The 15,998-nt window shown below is 46.3% G+C and overlaps 1 protein-coding gene across 6 annotated transcripts in view; it reads right to left on the reverse strand.

The window, feature by feature from the left end:
* Window positions 1-434: 434 nt before the first annotated feature.
* fam49bb (family with sequence similarity 49 member Bb) overlaps window positions 435-15,998 on the reverse strand; it is a 39,083-nt gene continuing 23,519 nt past the window's right edge. For all 6 annotated transcript variants that reach the window (XM_020494724.2, XM_020494722.2, XM_020494726.2 and 3 more), the window contains 10 exons: window positions 11,136-11,218; window positions 10,711-10,832; window positions 10,035-10,140; window positions 6,213-6,352; window positions 3,916-3,993; window positions 2,632-2,748; window positions 2,422-2,501; window positions 2,104-2,230; window positions 1,922-1,992; window positions 435-1,265 (listed from right to left, as the gene is read on the reverse strand). In XM_020494724.2, coding sequence (XP_020350313.1) covers window positions 1,196-1,265; window positions 1,922-1,992; window positions 2,104-2,230; window positions 2,422-2,501; window positions 2,632-2,748; window positions 3,916-3,993; window positions 6,213-6,352; window positions 10,035-10,140; window positions 10,711-10,832; window positions 11,136-11,208 — 984 coding nt within the window. In that variant the 5' untranslated portion in view covers window positions 11,209-11,218 and the 3' untranslated portion in view covers window positions 435-1,195. The remainder of the gene's footprint in view (window positions 1,266-1,921; window positions 1,993-2,103; window positions 2,231-2,421; window positions 2,502-2,631; window positions 2,749-3,915; window positions 3,994-6,212; window positions 6,353-10,034; window positions 10,141-10,710; window positions 10,833-11,135; window positions 11,219-15,998) is intronic.

Here is a 15,998-nt window from a genome sequence, read left to right on the forward strand (position 1 = left end):
CTACATAGCTGATTCAAAAAGAGTCAAATCTTGATGAGTTTGTTATTTGAATGAGCTGTGTATTAAAGGTGCACCCAGGGGTGGGTTGTAGGACCAAGGCTGGGGAAACCCTGCCTTAGATGATCCCTCCTGGCCCTGCCTCCCATGTGTAGCGTGTAGATAATACTTAACTGGTGAAGGCAGATATAGCGTGACTCACTCATCTGCTGTCTTAGTTGTTCATTGCAGTTCCATTAAAATGGAAACTCCATACTGACTCACAAATGAATGTTATTCGTTTCTTTTTAGCAAGTCTGTTTGGTGAGTCAAACCTCCTGTAATGGAGTTAATTGCCAATCTAAACTAGAAATTGATTGTTGAAAAGTTCTCACTCTACCTAAGTTTGACTACATGGTGTTTTCTAGAAGAGTTGCAGAGGCAAGTAGAGAGAGTCATTTGTAGAAAACAAGTTCTCTGTTTATTTTTTCCAGCGGCAACATACTGTTAGCAACAGTACAGACTCCCAATTTTAAATTGATTTGCACACATCACAGTTTGAAATGTTAAAATAAAAAATACAACTATGAAAAATGACATACAACAAATCAAAACCTATTAAAACAAAAGATAACATTAACAGTACTATCTTTTCAATAATCTCAATTCTGCCGAGTACCATTCAGAGAACAAAACATTAAAACATACAATTAAGCGGACAAATTAAACTTGAACCATACGTTGTTGTTTTTTAAATAGAAGAAAAAGACGTAATTTCGTCATGCAGAAGATGTAATATTAAATAATAAATCAAACAAAAATAATATATTTCTCTATATATCTCTTTTTTAAATTTTCAAGTCAAAGCACTCCCATCCCTTACACAGGGAAACAAAAACTATTAAAAAAAATAAAAAAAACTGAACCCACAATGCTTCCATAGCTGCCATCTTGTTGTATGGCCTTTATGGAAAACATTTAAATCTCAGCAACATCTTTTTGGCACAGAAAAGACGTACATAATGGCAGTAGCATTTTGCGTTATAAAAAGGGGGTGGAGATGCAGCTCTTACTCCATTTAAAAGAAAAGAAAACAAGAAGAAAAGAAAACATTCTGTGCACCGACGTCGTTGGTGAGAGAGAGAAAGAGAGAGAGAGAGAGAGAGTCGATGTCTCCTGAACCGGGTGTGAGGCGAGTGGTTGTACCAGAGTTTCAGTCCTACTGCTGCTGCAGCATGCTCTTGATGGTCTTGTTGGTCGATTCATCATTCAAATGCTTGGTTGTGTACCTGCAAGGGACAGATGAATCGACAGACCAGACAAGACGGATGAAGAGACAGAGGGATCAGTTCGGGGATCTGTGAACGTAACACGACTGCTCTGCCGGAAAGGGTGTCAAGAGTGTGAAAAAGCCTTGTCGACAGTTATTAGCTCTGATATTTGATTTCCTAGTCTGGCGTTCTCCCCTCATAGACGGAGGTGCAATCCCATACAAACAGAAAGAGAGCGAGAGAGAGAAAAGAGGGCTGGAGGCGGGAGGCCTTGGAGTGACCTCACACGACTGGAGGAGAGTGACTGAGTACGCCCGAAGGCCCTGATGGTGTGATATGCAGATGTGAGTGCGGTTGCCACGGAAATGGCCATGTCAGCCACTTAGATTTGAGAAAAGTGTAGGGGGCCGGGGCTCAAAGAAACGTAATCCTCTCTGATCTTCTATAAATCAAAAAAACTGTGGGATGCGACATTTAACTCAAAACACATATCGATTTGAATCCCGACTAAATAATAATGAAGGAAAAGTGGACAAATATGGCTGTATTTTATTTCACAGAAAGCATGCGGCCGTCTGTTAAAGTGTGAGAGGAAAAAGGTTGCAATGATATTCAGTCAAACGTCTTCTGTTAACGAAAAGAGTTGTCGATGCTACAGAAACGCTGGGCCTTACCTGAGAGCATTTAAAAGGCCTTCTACGCTGTTGGGCGGTTGATCTCGGAGGACCTTGATGCACCCTTTCATCTAGGAAGCAGAAAACACCATGTAAGATGAATCAGTGTTTGTGTGTGCGCACGGGTGTCCAATCCTCTGGGACTGGGAGCATGCAGGAACATAGCTCCTCCCTGCACTCACATCGATTTTGGAGGACTTGGAGAAGGCTCCGACAGGATGCACGTAGTCGTACAGGATGATGACGCCCACCATGACGCGCAGGCAGAATGAGACCGTCTCCTCACTGGTGAAGCGGCTTCGGTACTCCCTGGAAACACAGACACAGATTGCTTATATAGATCAGGTCCGCCCTGCCCATATAACTATATTCCTTATGATCTAAAAGGCTAAACTGATCCCAGATCAGCACTCCTACTCTGAGACGCTTTAAGAATATGGGCCCAGATCATCTGCAGTTTATGACATGATCTTGATTTAGTGAGGACAGGGATCACTTACGGCGTTTCCAACATGACTTTGCACACGCTCGCCATTGTGCTTAGGCAGTCTGTCGTGTTCTCGATGGGTAAGTTCTTATTCTGAGCAAACAGAAAGAGGGGATGTTTTTTTCTTCTGTAAACAGCATTGTTGTATTGGTCACTTTGATTACTAATGAGAAAAGTGTGAAATGTCAAGGTTGCCAGGTAAGGAAGCTGTGAAGCCCGTCACCTCTGAGACAAACTTTGTCGTGCTGTCGCTTAATGTCTTCAACATAGGCGTGGCGTCGGCGTAGAACAGAGATATCCGGTTGGCCATCTCGTTGTTGACTTCATTCTCCCCCTCTGCCTGAAAAAACAAAACAAAAAGTCACCGTTTACCGTGGACATTATTGAGCCAGAAGTTGCTGGTCGAGAAAAATGTTCAGTAATGGCAAGGAGATGCTTTTCCTGCCTTAAAGACTGCCTTTATTTTCTAATGCGGAATGAATAATCCCCCAGAACGTCAAGACGTGTCACATAAAAAAATGATCACGTTTGAATAAGAACAAATGTATTTTCCGCCAGAACAGATACGTCTCGTGTCTTTGTATAAAATGTCTCAGTGATTCCAGTAGTCAGTGCCTGAATGCTGAGTGCAAAGTAATGCTCCTTTGTACTGCTGAGCTGGAGGGAATTTTCAGTGGCTACCTAGAGGTGGGGCTGCGTCCCAAATAGCATCATATTCCCTACATAGTGCACTACTTTGGACCAAAGCCCTATGGGTAGTGCCCCATCAAGGGAAAATGGTGCCATCGGAGACGGGCTCTAGCAGTGACAGGTCTTAACAGTCGGACCCGTCCGAGGGCCATTTGCGTAATGGCATTTGTCGTACAGGGAATAAAGCTGCTGCAGGCCAGACACAGACGTGCGTCTCGAGAACAAGAGTGAATTCTGTTCATTTTATACACTAAAAGAACTATTGAAAAATTCAGACTTTTCTCCGGTGTCACTGAAAAAGGTATACCGTCAGTCTTTTTGAAGCACGGCTGGGTGGAGAAAGGAGTCTGGATTGTCCTTTGGACACCTGTCATACTAAATCGCAAGAATATACTCATCTGAACAATACTGCATTCCAAATCGTTTCAAATATCAGGAAACATGATACTGAGCCCTGAGGTTCTCCAATACATGTCCCTTTTCCCATAAAATTACTGGTGGGGGGGGGTTAGAGATAACACACTTAACTTGTACTGCCTTTAAATGTATTTATGACAAACTAAGTGCGAGAGCTAATGATGAAATAGTTCTCATACAGCTCTTAATGCCCCTATATAGCCTGTAATGTTAATGGCCCCCTGTAGAGCAGGACGAACACTTGGCCTCCTGCTGAGCTTGATGAAGAGGAAGGGAAGAGGAGTAGGGCACAGGGTCTGTCTGGGGGGCGGGGGGTCCCTTAACACCAGCGTATCCCAGAGGGTCTGTAGACCACCAAACTGGAGCCCATCAGCCCCATAGTTTATAGACGTCAGCTCACCGGTGTATTGTTGATCCGCATGCGGCTCAACGTTCTCCTGTAATAGCTGAAGTCATTCTGGATGGCAGGGTTAGTCATCTGCAACACAAGGATTAACGTGAACATTACAAACAGGGCCTGGCGCATGTGTGTGTGCGCGCGCGCGCCTGCCTGTGTGTCCGAAGGTAGAACACACGGCCTGCGGCAGCAGACATTCAGCTCTCCTGATCAAATGCACCATCGTCATGACAGGATGTTTTAGCAAACGAGGCAGATACATAGCTGGGGGCGGAGACGGAACGAAAAGGACATTGATAGGATTAAAATGGTCCATGTATTTACTGAAGTGGATTTTATACCCGCTGGATACTTCCTCACCATTCCTTTAAAAGTAGAATGCATTTATTTTCACTTGTCAATGAATGAAGTCCTCGTTAGCTCCCTTTAGCAGTGGCTCAGTGTGTTTGGCATCGTGACAGAAGCATCAACAACACTGAGGACGAGAGGCTGGATAGACAGTACAGGTTAAAGCAGGGGTGGGCAAACTACGGCTCAGATTTCAGCCCGTGGGAGGTTTGAGTAAAAAAAACATGTACAAATGAAGTAAAAATGGGGATGGGGGGGGGCTTACTTTTTATGAGTAAAAAAAACAACAACAAAACACTCCATGGCACTCTTGAACATCTAAAACTAAATATAGTATACAGTAGATAAAACTAGATATACAGCCATGTTCTTACTACTCGTTAGTTATTCACTGTGTATTTATTCCTTGTGTCACTATTTCTATTTTAATGTCATATTTTTTCTCATCTCTGCATTGTTGGTAAAGGACCCGTAAGTCAGCATTTCACTGTTAGTCTACACCTGTTGTTTACGAAGCGTGACAAATAACTTTAGCGGATTTGATTACATTTTTTATTTGAGAAAGTAGGGTACGTATTTTCTTGAAAAGTGCCCTTTTTCTGGTCCTCAAATAGATTTTGACAAACAAAATCGGCCCCCAAAAACCTGTGCATCCCTCCGTTTAATTTAGAAATCCCGAGGTGGCCCTCGAGCCAAAAAGTTTGCCGCCTTCCTTCCACAAAGAGGATCATTAAACCTTGCCTTGAGCATAGCTGACCTCCAATAAGCCACTGGTCAATCAGTGGGCCCTGTCCGGCACATCAACCTCCTGCTCATCCAATGCAGGCAGGAAGACGCCTCCCTAATTACCCCTAGCAGCACATTATTAGCCCTGCAGTGTCTTAACGCCTGGCCGGCACGAGCAGTACGGTAATTCCACCATAATGGACTGGTACCAAGTCTATGTCCACTTAGCTACAGCTAGACGGTCAGTGCTAGTGGCTAGTGCCAGGGCCAGACAGCCCCATTTCACCAATGAGTGGCTTTAAAAAAAGAAGGGAAAAAAGGAGGCAGGCGGGTAGGCGGGTGGGTGAGTGTTCGAACTAGGTCAATGCCTGTGGTCGGGGTAAGGGGAGTGAAAGATTGATGAATGGTGCCTGGCATGGCACCTTGCACCCCCCTACCTTCACGCTTTTAGACCCTATGCAGGGTATGGGGAGACTGGGCAGGGGGGCTGGCTAATTGGGGCGTCTCGGCGGACTGCCTGGGGGTGTCAGGGTGCTGGTTTGAGGAGTGTGTGTGGAAACAGGGTGCCTAAAGAGGCCTTGCGAGTTGTATTGTAGTATCGTCTGCGACTCTGACAAACAAGAAATCTGTGGGTTTTTCCCCCCCTGGGATCAACAATAAACCATGTTTCTATGTGTTGAAGACTGGTGCCCAAATAAGGGGTGCTTCCCAAATGGAACCCCATTCCCTACATACAGTAGTGCACTACTTTTGACCAGAGCCCTATGGACCCTAGTCAAAAGTAGTGCACTGCATAGGGTGCCATTTGGGATGCTACCAAAGAGCCCCAGCCAACTACACTATCCTATTAGTCATCCCTATCCACAACATCACTGTTCATTCATTCATTCCAGCAGTGTAGAAGACTATAGAATTACAGCACTCCCAGGAAACGATCCTAACGTACCAATTAAATACTTATTATATGTTCAGGGGCTGAGGCTTAATCATGTACAGCACTAACGCCTAATTAACAGGGTATTAACACTGTGTTATGCTAATGACAGCGCTAGCTAGCTTGCTACCAAAAAGGAATAGGTGAACCATGTACAACCAACAACAGCTATAGCTTAGGTCAACAACAGCTATAGCTTAGGTCAACAACAAGCAATGAATTAAATGAGAATGCTGGGGACTCTGGGCAAAATTGAGTAAAAATGGAGGCCCAGGGATGTGATGGGACGTACTTTGAGCTCGTCGAAGCGCAGTGTGAAGTGCAGAATCTCGGCGAACTGCTTGGCCAGTGCCTGCTCACGCTCCAGGTGCTGAGTGGGGTCGTCGTAAGTCTCACTGGTCAGGGGTCCCAGCAGGCTGTGCAGCGCCGCCTCTGTAGCGCACGGACGAGGAGAGGGGGTTAGAGACGGTTGTGTGTCGTGTACGATTAGTTTAAATACCTGCCTAATGAACATAACAATCATGAAGAACATCATGATATCAAAATGTATGCCAACTAAAACTTTCTGCCCCTGTTAGACAGGGACAAGGAGAGGGTGTCAGATGAGGAGAGAGGGAGAAAATGTACAATGGTGGATTGAATGATGAAAGGTAAATATCTGCCTAATAAACATAACAATCGCAATACATTATGACACAAATGTGTGCCAAATACAATTGCCCGGATTGGTGGGGGGTAGCTGCACAAAACAGGGACATGCGATTGAGCGGTGATTGGCATAGGGCCCTGGGCACAATGTGGGGTTGAGGGGAGAGGTGTCTAGGGAAGAGCTGTCTCTAGGGGTGAGGGTGGGGGATGGGAAGATCTCCTAATCCGATAGAGATGAGACATGAGCCTAATTATCTCATTGTAATGAGAGAGGGGGGGGGGGGGGGGGGGGGGTGCGCTCTTCATCCAGGCTTAACGCCATTGTTCAGACAGTAGGTAAACAAAAAGACATCACGTGGCTTTATTTGGGTAAACCACAACCACACAGTTCTGTAGTAACATACAAGCTGTACAATGAAGCAAGCGGCATTGACTATCTTCATTGACCCTGTTAACACGAACCTTTTTTGACTCATCACATACGCTGCTGCTGCTGTTTATTATTCATCCTGTTGCCTAGTCACTTTATTCCTAACTATATGTCCATATCAATGACCTCGTACCCCTGCACATAGACTCCGTACTGGTAGCCAAGTTATCATTACTCATTGTGTATCTATTATCTTTCTCTCTGTACTGGCGGGAAGGGCCCATAACTAAGCATTTCACTGTGAGTCCACACCTGTTGTTTAGGAAGCATGTGACAAATACAAGTTTATTTAAAATCTCCACCCTGTATCCAGGCAAACTGTGCATTTCCCAACGACCCAGCGCAATCGATACACAAATGATTTGCCTGCATTTTCCATGTCTCAAGATAGCCAACGGAAGCACTAAGATGTTCACCATGAATAAACAATGACAAAACCGTCCATGAGGGAAAATGTGGTTGCAGTCAGAGACTGAAGAAGAACTCAGTCTAGACTCACTAAGATGACTAGATTTACAATAATGACATAACCCTGAAAAACCAAACCAAACCACACACACGAATCTGGTTGCACAATAACGCTAACTTCCGCATGGACGCACACAATCATTTCTCACCACTTTCAGTACAGCACAAGGTAGACACAGATACGCACACCGCCATAACCCAGGACGAAAACAAATGGAGACCTTTGGCCACGATGCTCACTTAACACAGAGACAGTGATCCGCAGAGGGAGGTTTTTCAGGGGCGGAATGCAAACTGGCAGTGCAGTCAGAGCAGTCCAGTAAATTGAGCACGTTGGCTATTCTGTGATGATCCCCATCTGCTTCGGCCAGTGTATTGCTTCTGCTGCAGCAGCCAGGAGGAGGGGGCTGATTTAAAAAATGGCCTTGGTGATTGCACTCCCCACCCCAGTCAAAACAGAAGTTGAGATGGGTTTAGGCCTAGTATCGGAATCGAGGCACTAGCACTGCTGGAGGGGGAGGAGGGGAAGGACGTCTGATCCCATTAGGTCACGGCAGAGCAGGCGAGCGGAATGCGGGCACATAGACTAGGCGGGCGCTGCAGCGGAGCTTGGTTCGCTTTGGGAGAGGAAATGGGTGGGAGGATCAGAGGGCGGCGGGTATTTACTCCAACCCTGCGGTCAACGGGCTCCTGTCCTGAAGACGTCCATTGGTGGAAGCATCACATTTAAAATGAGGAATAAATGTGATGCGCTACTAAAAATGATTAGGCAGGAATGATGAGTGACAGTTATGATATTGTGGAAGGTTGTTTCAAAGGTAATGTCATGTTGGGAAATACGCCCCCAGATAATTGAGTAATAACACAGAGACGTCTGATAAAGTCATCTCTCAGCCAGCAGTCATCCTCTCTGTCTGTCTGTAGGGGAGTCAGTCGGCGGAGAAGGTGGCCCCCAGAGTCAGAGCAGTGGAGCGGAGAGATGACCTACTTCATTACATAACACACACCAGAATCTTTCACATTTTTCTATTTTTGCTGCATTCTGAAAATGTAGGTATATTTGACCAATTCATTCAATTTCAAGTTCCAACTTGCTATATTAAATAGACTCGCTGCGATTATCCAAAATGTCTCATTCATCCTCCAAACCACACTCTCTGCCTGCCTGCGGGAGGGTGTGTGTGTGGTGGGAACTCTCATTCAAGAATTGCTGAAGTGTTCACAGTGCCCGCTCAGCTCGCAAACTCAATTCTGATGAAGAAATGCTACCGCATAGTTTCTCTCGGTGATCACTGCCTAACGACAATTACAATTTTTAAAAGTCAGGTGTCCTGACATTTGTACTTTTCTAGGGCATGCACCATTTTTACCATAGAGAGCAACAGAGGGAGGGAGATGAGGTGGTAAGATAAGGCTAAGTGGTCTCATTTCATGTAGAGAATGTTTCTGCGGCCAATTTCAGACTAGTTTGTTTGCTAAAGTTCGAACCAGAGTTAGATTATTTGTTCATTTTGGTTACAATGGAGAACATTAAATAATAAAATAAATCTTACTCAGAATTAATTCAATCAGAAGCGTGTCGTGAACGTGTCATTTTTCCTATACACCTACAGTATGGCCTTCGTATTTCATCAACTCTGTCAAGTACAAGCATATTTGTGTATAAAACCATTCAGATGAATGATTCTTGTATTTGGTTATAATAACATAGGGTAAAGAAAACCGTTGTTTTCACATAGCACCCTCTTGAACTGACGTGTATTTTCCTTCATTCTAGAACACTTGAGTAGAGCCATGTATTTAAATGTCGGTTTGTTTAATTAGAAAGCAGGTGAAATCTATTAAAAACACATTTTTGGGGGGGGAGGGTTTGCATTTTGATAATGCAGACCTTGAAAGCTAACGTGACCCCAGAGACTGCAGTCTCAGCCGGCCTCCAATAGATAAAGGGGTTAAGGTCGGCGAAAGGAGGGGGGCGGGGTCACAGGCAGGCAGCACTAGGCTAGCATCCCCCCCTCTTTGCTCTCTCTCTCTCCATGATAATGAGGAGTCTTCACCTCTGGGAGGAGGGGAGTATCAGGTCTAGTCGGAGTGCAGCGCAAGCAAGCATCATGTTAATGAATGCAAAGCTATGGGGGTTTGCGCTGCATATTTGTTTGTGTGTGCGTGGAGCAATGCGTGTTCATTTCCTGCAGCTCGGCAGTCGATATCGCCGATGTGGTCGAGCACGCAGGCGGCGAAGGTCACGAGAGGGGTGTGTCTCTTACGTGCAACCTCTAGAGAAGCTGGATGCTAGTCAACCTCTGGCACAGGCGTTTATCTGACCTTTTTGAAATTAGGACATTGCGTACCAAAGCTCTGAAGGATGCACATTACTAGTCTCAGTCAGGTGTGGGTGTGGTATTGTAGGGCTACATATGTAACCTGAAGCACAGGACAGGGGCAGTATCACTGGTCTCAGAGTAGGAGCGCTGGATCAAGGATCAGGTCCCCAGCTGTCCATGTCATCTTTATTCACTGTGGTCTTAAAAAGGCTAAACTGATCCTAAAATTAGGCCTTGGACATACCTAATCTCTGGGAGAACTGGTAGAACTTCTTGAGTTTCCCCACCAGGTGGACCACGGCCGCCCATGCCGCCTCCTGTAACGCCTCGTCGCTGGGGTTCTGGATCGCCTGGCAGATAGAAAAGACAAGATGTTTTACCAAGTTTGAAGAGTTTAATCACCTTCTGGAGCCTGATCAAGCCACTGGTCTATAATTAAGCAATAAGGGCCGAGGGGGTGTGGTATATGGCCATTATACCATGGATTAGGGCTGTTCTTATGCACGACGCAACGCGGAGTACCTGGATACAGCCCTTAGCCATGGTATATCGGCCAAATACCACAAACCCTGAGGTGCCTTATTGCTATTATAAACTGGCTACCAATGTAATTAGAGCAGGAAAAATACATGTTGTGTCATACCCGTAGTATATGATATACCAGGGCTTTCAGCCAATCAGGATTCAGGGCTGAAACCACCCAGTTTATAATGAATGTTTAAGAGTTATTTTGGATCTTGTATATTTGATCTCCTGACGTGGGCCCGCATTCATAAAGAGTAGGAGTGCTGATCTAGGTTCTGTTTTTAGAACATAATGAATAAGATTACTTGGACAAGGAGGGGGGGCTGATCCTAGATCAGCACTCTGCTAATCTGAGATATTTTGAGGAAACGGGCCCTTCTCCCAAAGTCCTGTACCTCTCTAATCTCCTGACCCGCTCCCTTGTACGCTTGCAGTTCGTCCAGGACTCCCCGAGCGTCCTTCAGCACCAGGTCCACCTGCTCCCACACCTCTCGTTCTGCATCCGTGGGCTGAGCATCTAGTGGACACAGGAAGGCAGTCAAGTGGGTTTTTCTACATCTGGGAGGGAGTCTACAAATAGAGGTGAAGATGCACTAGTCTGCAGACCTACATCTCTATTCTGATTGTTATTCCAATCCAGACACCCCCCCCAGTGGCCACACCATAGCTAAGAGAATAGCTGCTGATGCAAATGGGAAATAGATGAGCTTCTGTAGCCTCTGGGCAGAACAGAGACAGATGAAGGGGTAAGAAGGGCCACAGCTAAAACAGGTACGATTGGAAGCTCAAGTGTGAAGAGCGAGATGGTAATGAAACTCACTTTCAAAATCGAGGAAAAAATTGGGCTCTTGTTCCAGATCTGTGCAAGTCAGAACTTTTAGCAGGTTCCCCATGTTACGATGCCTGCGGAGACAAATAGAGAAAACACAACAATAATTTTCAACTTCATTGTGTTGGTAGCTAAGTATGGTGGTATTGAGGGGGGCACACAACCCTGGTGCCCCCTCCTGTTCCTCCTCTCTGCTCCAGTGGCCCCTGAACCCCAGATGGGCCCTCCGAGATCCTGTGTGGTTTTCCTGTGCCGAGCCTTGGCCCACCAGATGTCCCCAAAAAGCCCCCCCCCCCCCCTCCTAAAATAGTATCCGAAATAGGGGAATCGCTCTGCCTTGGAGAAGAAGTCCAACCGAGTGTGACGTCTCCGCTTCCCTCAATTCCCTCCTGATAAGCATTTACATCTAGCGATTGCTAACAGCCGTTATATGCAAACTAGTCTGTTAAATTAGCTTCTATGTTCCTTAGGGAGGGAGGGCCACACACCCTGTACATGCACAAATTCAGATGTTAACCTAACAGGGTTCAGAGTTTAAATCCCGACCATCTCTACAATAGGAAAATGGCCTGGATGTCTTATCATGATCTGATTCCCACTACAAAAGTGAGACATTCAGGACTTTGCACTGTTTGTGAATCCTACATGAACCCCCATGGTGAACATTTTCCTAGCCTGAGTCTGTTTCAGCGATCTTGCCAGCTCTATGTTACCATTAGCCAAAAAATGGCAATTTGGTATAACAATTCCACACAGGGTTGGCAAGAAAACGGAAACAGACGAACACATTCCAACCACTAAAAAAAAAGCACTGCTTCAAAAACACTGAATTGTAATCTCTAGTTTGTTTCCAACCAGTCAGATTTCCCAGAAGCGAGGCAGTCGATTCCTGGAAAAGGAGGGCAGAGGAGCGTGTGGGGAGGGGAGATAATCTCACCTCAGAAGGAGTAGTGTGAGAACTAAGCCCCCTATCCTTCCCCAGCCTCTCTCTGCTGTCAATACGAAGGCCACAGATTCACCCAGTACCTGGAAAACACAGTGAAACCAACCCCAAACCGAGCCAAGGGAAACCACTGCTGTACAGTTCTTATCTAGTTGGAACAGTGGGAGAAGGAACCCCTGCTGTCGGCACTGTGGGTGAGAGGCTCCCGTGTTGTGTATGTGCACACAGACAGGCAGGCAGAGAGAGAGACACACACACACAAATGTTCTTAATACTGACAGGGCTGAACACATTCGTTTGAGCTTATTCCAAAGCGTGTCGTCAAAGTTCATTCCTAGCCCATGACTCATACCGAGGACAGTGAATGGTACAGGACTACACATTGTACGCGCTACTGTAAAACACTTTCCAATCCTGAGGTACAATTTAAACTGTCGGTCACAGCACTGAGTCATTCCCTAGAAAGCCATGTTGAGGAAACAGTAGAAATATGGAAAATAGGGAGCACAAACATGTACAGTTCTGCAGAATCAGACAACCTGGGGCAGTCACGCTGCCCAGACTCTGTCGAAGTCTGATTGCTGCTACAGTATTTTGACTGTAGTTTACGAGTGCTCCTACTATGACTGTAGTCTGTTGCCCGTATTCACAAAGCGTCTCAGAGTAGCAGGGCTGATCTGGGATCAGGCTGGTAGCTAAGTAGTAGCTTATTCACTATATTATTCAAAATGCAAAACTGATCCGAGGTCAGCACTCTTACTCTAAGACGCTATGTGAATACAGGCCTATGAGTGGTCGTACAGCATTATGCCTCTGGTCTATGATCGCTCCTACAGTCTACATGACTTGGCTATGCTACAGGCAGTGTTGCACCTGTACCTCCTCTTCCGGCAGAGACAGCCAGCCAAACACCAGGCAGCCAAACGCCAGGCAGCCAAACGCCAGGCAGCCAGCGGGATGTAGGTCATAATGTCTCCCCGTCTGGAGCTGTGTGTTATGCCATCAGGAGTGACATCCTGTCAAGACAACACCTTGCCGGAGTGCATCTCTCTACGTAGAAAGCACAGAGACCTGGTCGCTTTGTACCGTGCCGAGAGACAAAAGGTCAAGACTACTAGGAAATTGCATTGGATCAGGGGTAGAGGGAGGGCTCATTTTGTCTTGGACATTCAAGTGCTGCTGCTGGCTAGGTTGTGACAGAGTGAGGTAGACCGGTGACAGCCAGGTGACACCTTTGTGACAGGCTGAAGATGGCTGAGAGATGTAACCTTGGTGACAGGGTGAATAGTCTGATTACCGGTGGCAGGTTAAACAAACTCAGAGTGAGACTCAGTTGCAAGTCGAAAGTCATTGCAAACGAGGGATTGTGAATGAGTGAGTGCAGAAAGCAAGCTAAGTGACAAAGTGATGTCTAGAGGCAAGTTAAAGCTACAGGCTAGTAACAATAAACAAAATATTCCCTTCTTGTGGTTGAATTAGTAATGATGAATAAATACAATGTTCCTTTTAAAGCCCTTTTCCAGATGTTGGTTTAAATCATTTGAAGGAGGCATCCAGGACCCATTGACTCTACCCGTGTCTACACTAGTACTCCCTGCCACTATCATAAATAATCTCTCCCTCTCCCTGCTGACCCTGTTTCCATGTGACCCACCGCACCACCTGCCTCCTGCCATGCCCGGCCCCGTCCTAACACTCTCCACTAACAAGACCTGAGTGGTGTTGCTACACACTGGCCCCTCATTGGAAACTCACTGGCTGCCTTCCTACTACCTGGTACCTGTGGTAGCCACATAGTGGACAGGCCGATGAGAGGAAGAGAAGGGAGGAATCACCCCGCTGGTTATCCTCAGATGGAGGGGAGGGGTGCAGTCACCTCAACTTGCTTTTGAATGAATAGGCTTACTCTAGCCTACATGCAGTGTGAGTGAGCTTGCCCTGGCTACCTATGCCTTTCCCTTAGTCCTCTACTGCCCCCTTTCAGAGAGGCAGAGTGACTGAGCTGAGCAGGAGGAGGCGTGGTCGTGGTGCCACCATCAGGCTCAGCGAGCTAAACACGGGCAACACTGCCAGGGCAAACACTGCCAGCACCAAAGGCCCACAGCTCCCTCGCTCAGTCTGCAATGAGGTCATTTTAAGGACTGGGGATTTGCGGTGGCTTCGGCCTCACATTTCAAAGTGCAAGAGAGGATCCTCCAGTTCACAGAAAAAGTTGGAGTTGAAATGAGGGCAGTTTTTCTTCTCTCCACGCCAGCAGAAATGAACGTTGAATTACAGACCCCAGGTTCGCATTCAAACCAAATGAAAAGCTAAACCTATTAATGGTAACCAAAAAGCACAAGCACACACACACACACATATATATATATATATATATATATTTATGCATGTGTTATCTCAAACACTTACTGGTACAGTTGAAATTATAATGTGCCAGTGATAAATGGTAAATGGTTGGTGGTAATGATCAATTGCTTTAAATAATGGGTGCGTGAAGAGGAGTGGAGCATTGGAAGTGTTTGGAGTAGAGGAATGCAAGAGAAGAGACAGGAGGGGGGTGGTTGTGTGCCCCTCCCCTGGTAGTGGAGGTTCTGATGTGTTAGCGGGAGCCCCGACCCCGTGGACAGGGCGGGGTTGTTTTTGTTTTGGACCCCCCCACTGGGCGATCGCGTGCTCGCAGAGAGGAGGGGGGGGGGGGGCTCGTCTAGGGCCATGGGGCACTGCTTCACAACCGCCAGCTCAACGACACTCTCCTATTGGCTGAGCCGCTCTGCCCAACCATGCTCTGTATCCATGGAATCCCAAAAAGCTGGTACCATTGAAAACAAGTGGGTAGCCAATCAGACACAAGCTCTGGGAGAGGAGATGGTACAGTAGTAAGACCTGAACATGAACGCACATGAATATATTAATACAGATGAGGTAATGCCACAAAAATAGAGGATTAGGGAGGGGAGCGAAGGGATCTGGTGAACAGGCAGTGAAGGAATTTTTTCCAGCACCCAGCACCATCCCGCTCACAGAAATAACTGAAAAATTTCACTAAGCAAATTGTGACTTGTAATTTTCCAAATTGCTGTCATGTTGTGAAATAAAAAAGTGTCAATTTACAAATCATTCACAAAACACTCATACTGACAATATTCCTGCACGCAATACATTCTAAATGGTTTTGATTATTTCAAGGTAAAAATGTGAGTGGACTGTGATAAAGACATAGTGGAGGAATAACAAAAACATGGGTGATGAGACCTCCGCTGCATCAGTACTGAAGAAGATCCCAATATTTAGTGCCACGCCCATTGAACGTGGTGACCCCATGATGATCCTCCCAGAGTCACACACACACACACCATACCACCCCAACCGTGGAAACCTAGCAAAACAATCCTGGGCTGGAGGCTCCGGGTCTGCAGTGGTGTCCTAGAAAAACAGCTCAGGGCTGCAGGGTAATGGAGGAGAGTGCTGACATTCCACTACTACTATGCTGCTCTCTCTCTCTGCAGCAGCATGCGGATCCACGTGCCGACCCAGTCTTACTACGGCAGTGATGCCCAGCCAGCGGGGAAAAACAACGCCCTCCCTCCTCCCCTCCCTCCAGACAGACTCAGACAGCCAGCCGGATCACGTGGCCAATGCCGTGGAGAGGCTGAGCGCTCGCCTGGGGCTTCGAGGGGGGGGGATGGGGAGAGGGTTTGTGTGTGTGTTTTTGTGTGTTTTTGAAGCGTAAAAATGTATATAAGTGCATATTTGATAGAAATTATTTAAATGCGTATTTAGATAAGGATGTATAATGTGTGTCATTAATATGTGGTTCTAAGATGTGCATGTGGGTGTGTATTTTGGGGAGAAATAGAGGAGCGTCAGTCAGAGTGCTGCAGTGGCGGGAGCAGAGAGGCAGCTTTAAACTT

The sequence above is a fragment of the Oncorhynchus kisutch genome, linkage group LG11 (assembly GCF_002021735.2).
Source record: "Oncorhynchus kisutch isolate 150728-3 linkage group LG11, Okis_V2, whole genome shotgun sequence".
NCBI classification, from domain to species: Eukaryota; Metazoa; Chordata; class Actinopteri; order Salmoniformes; family Salmonidae; genus Oncorhynchus; species Oncorhynchus kisutch.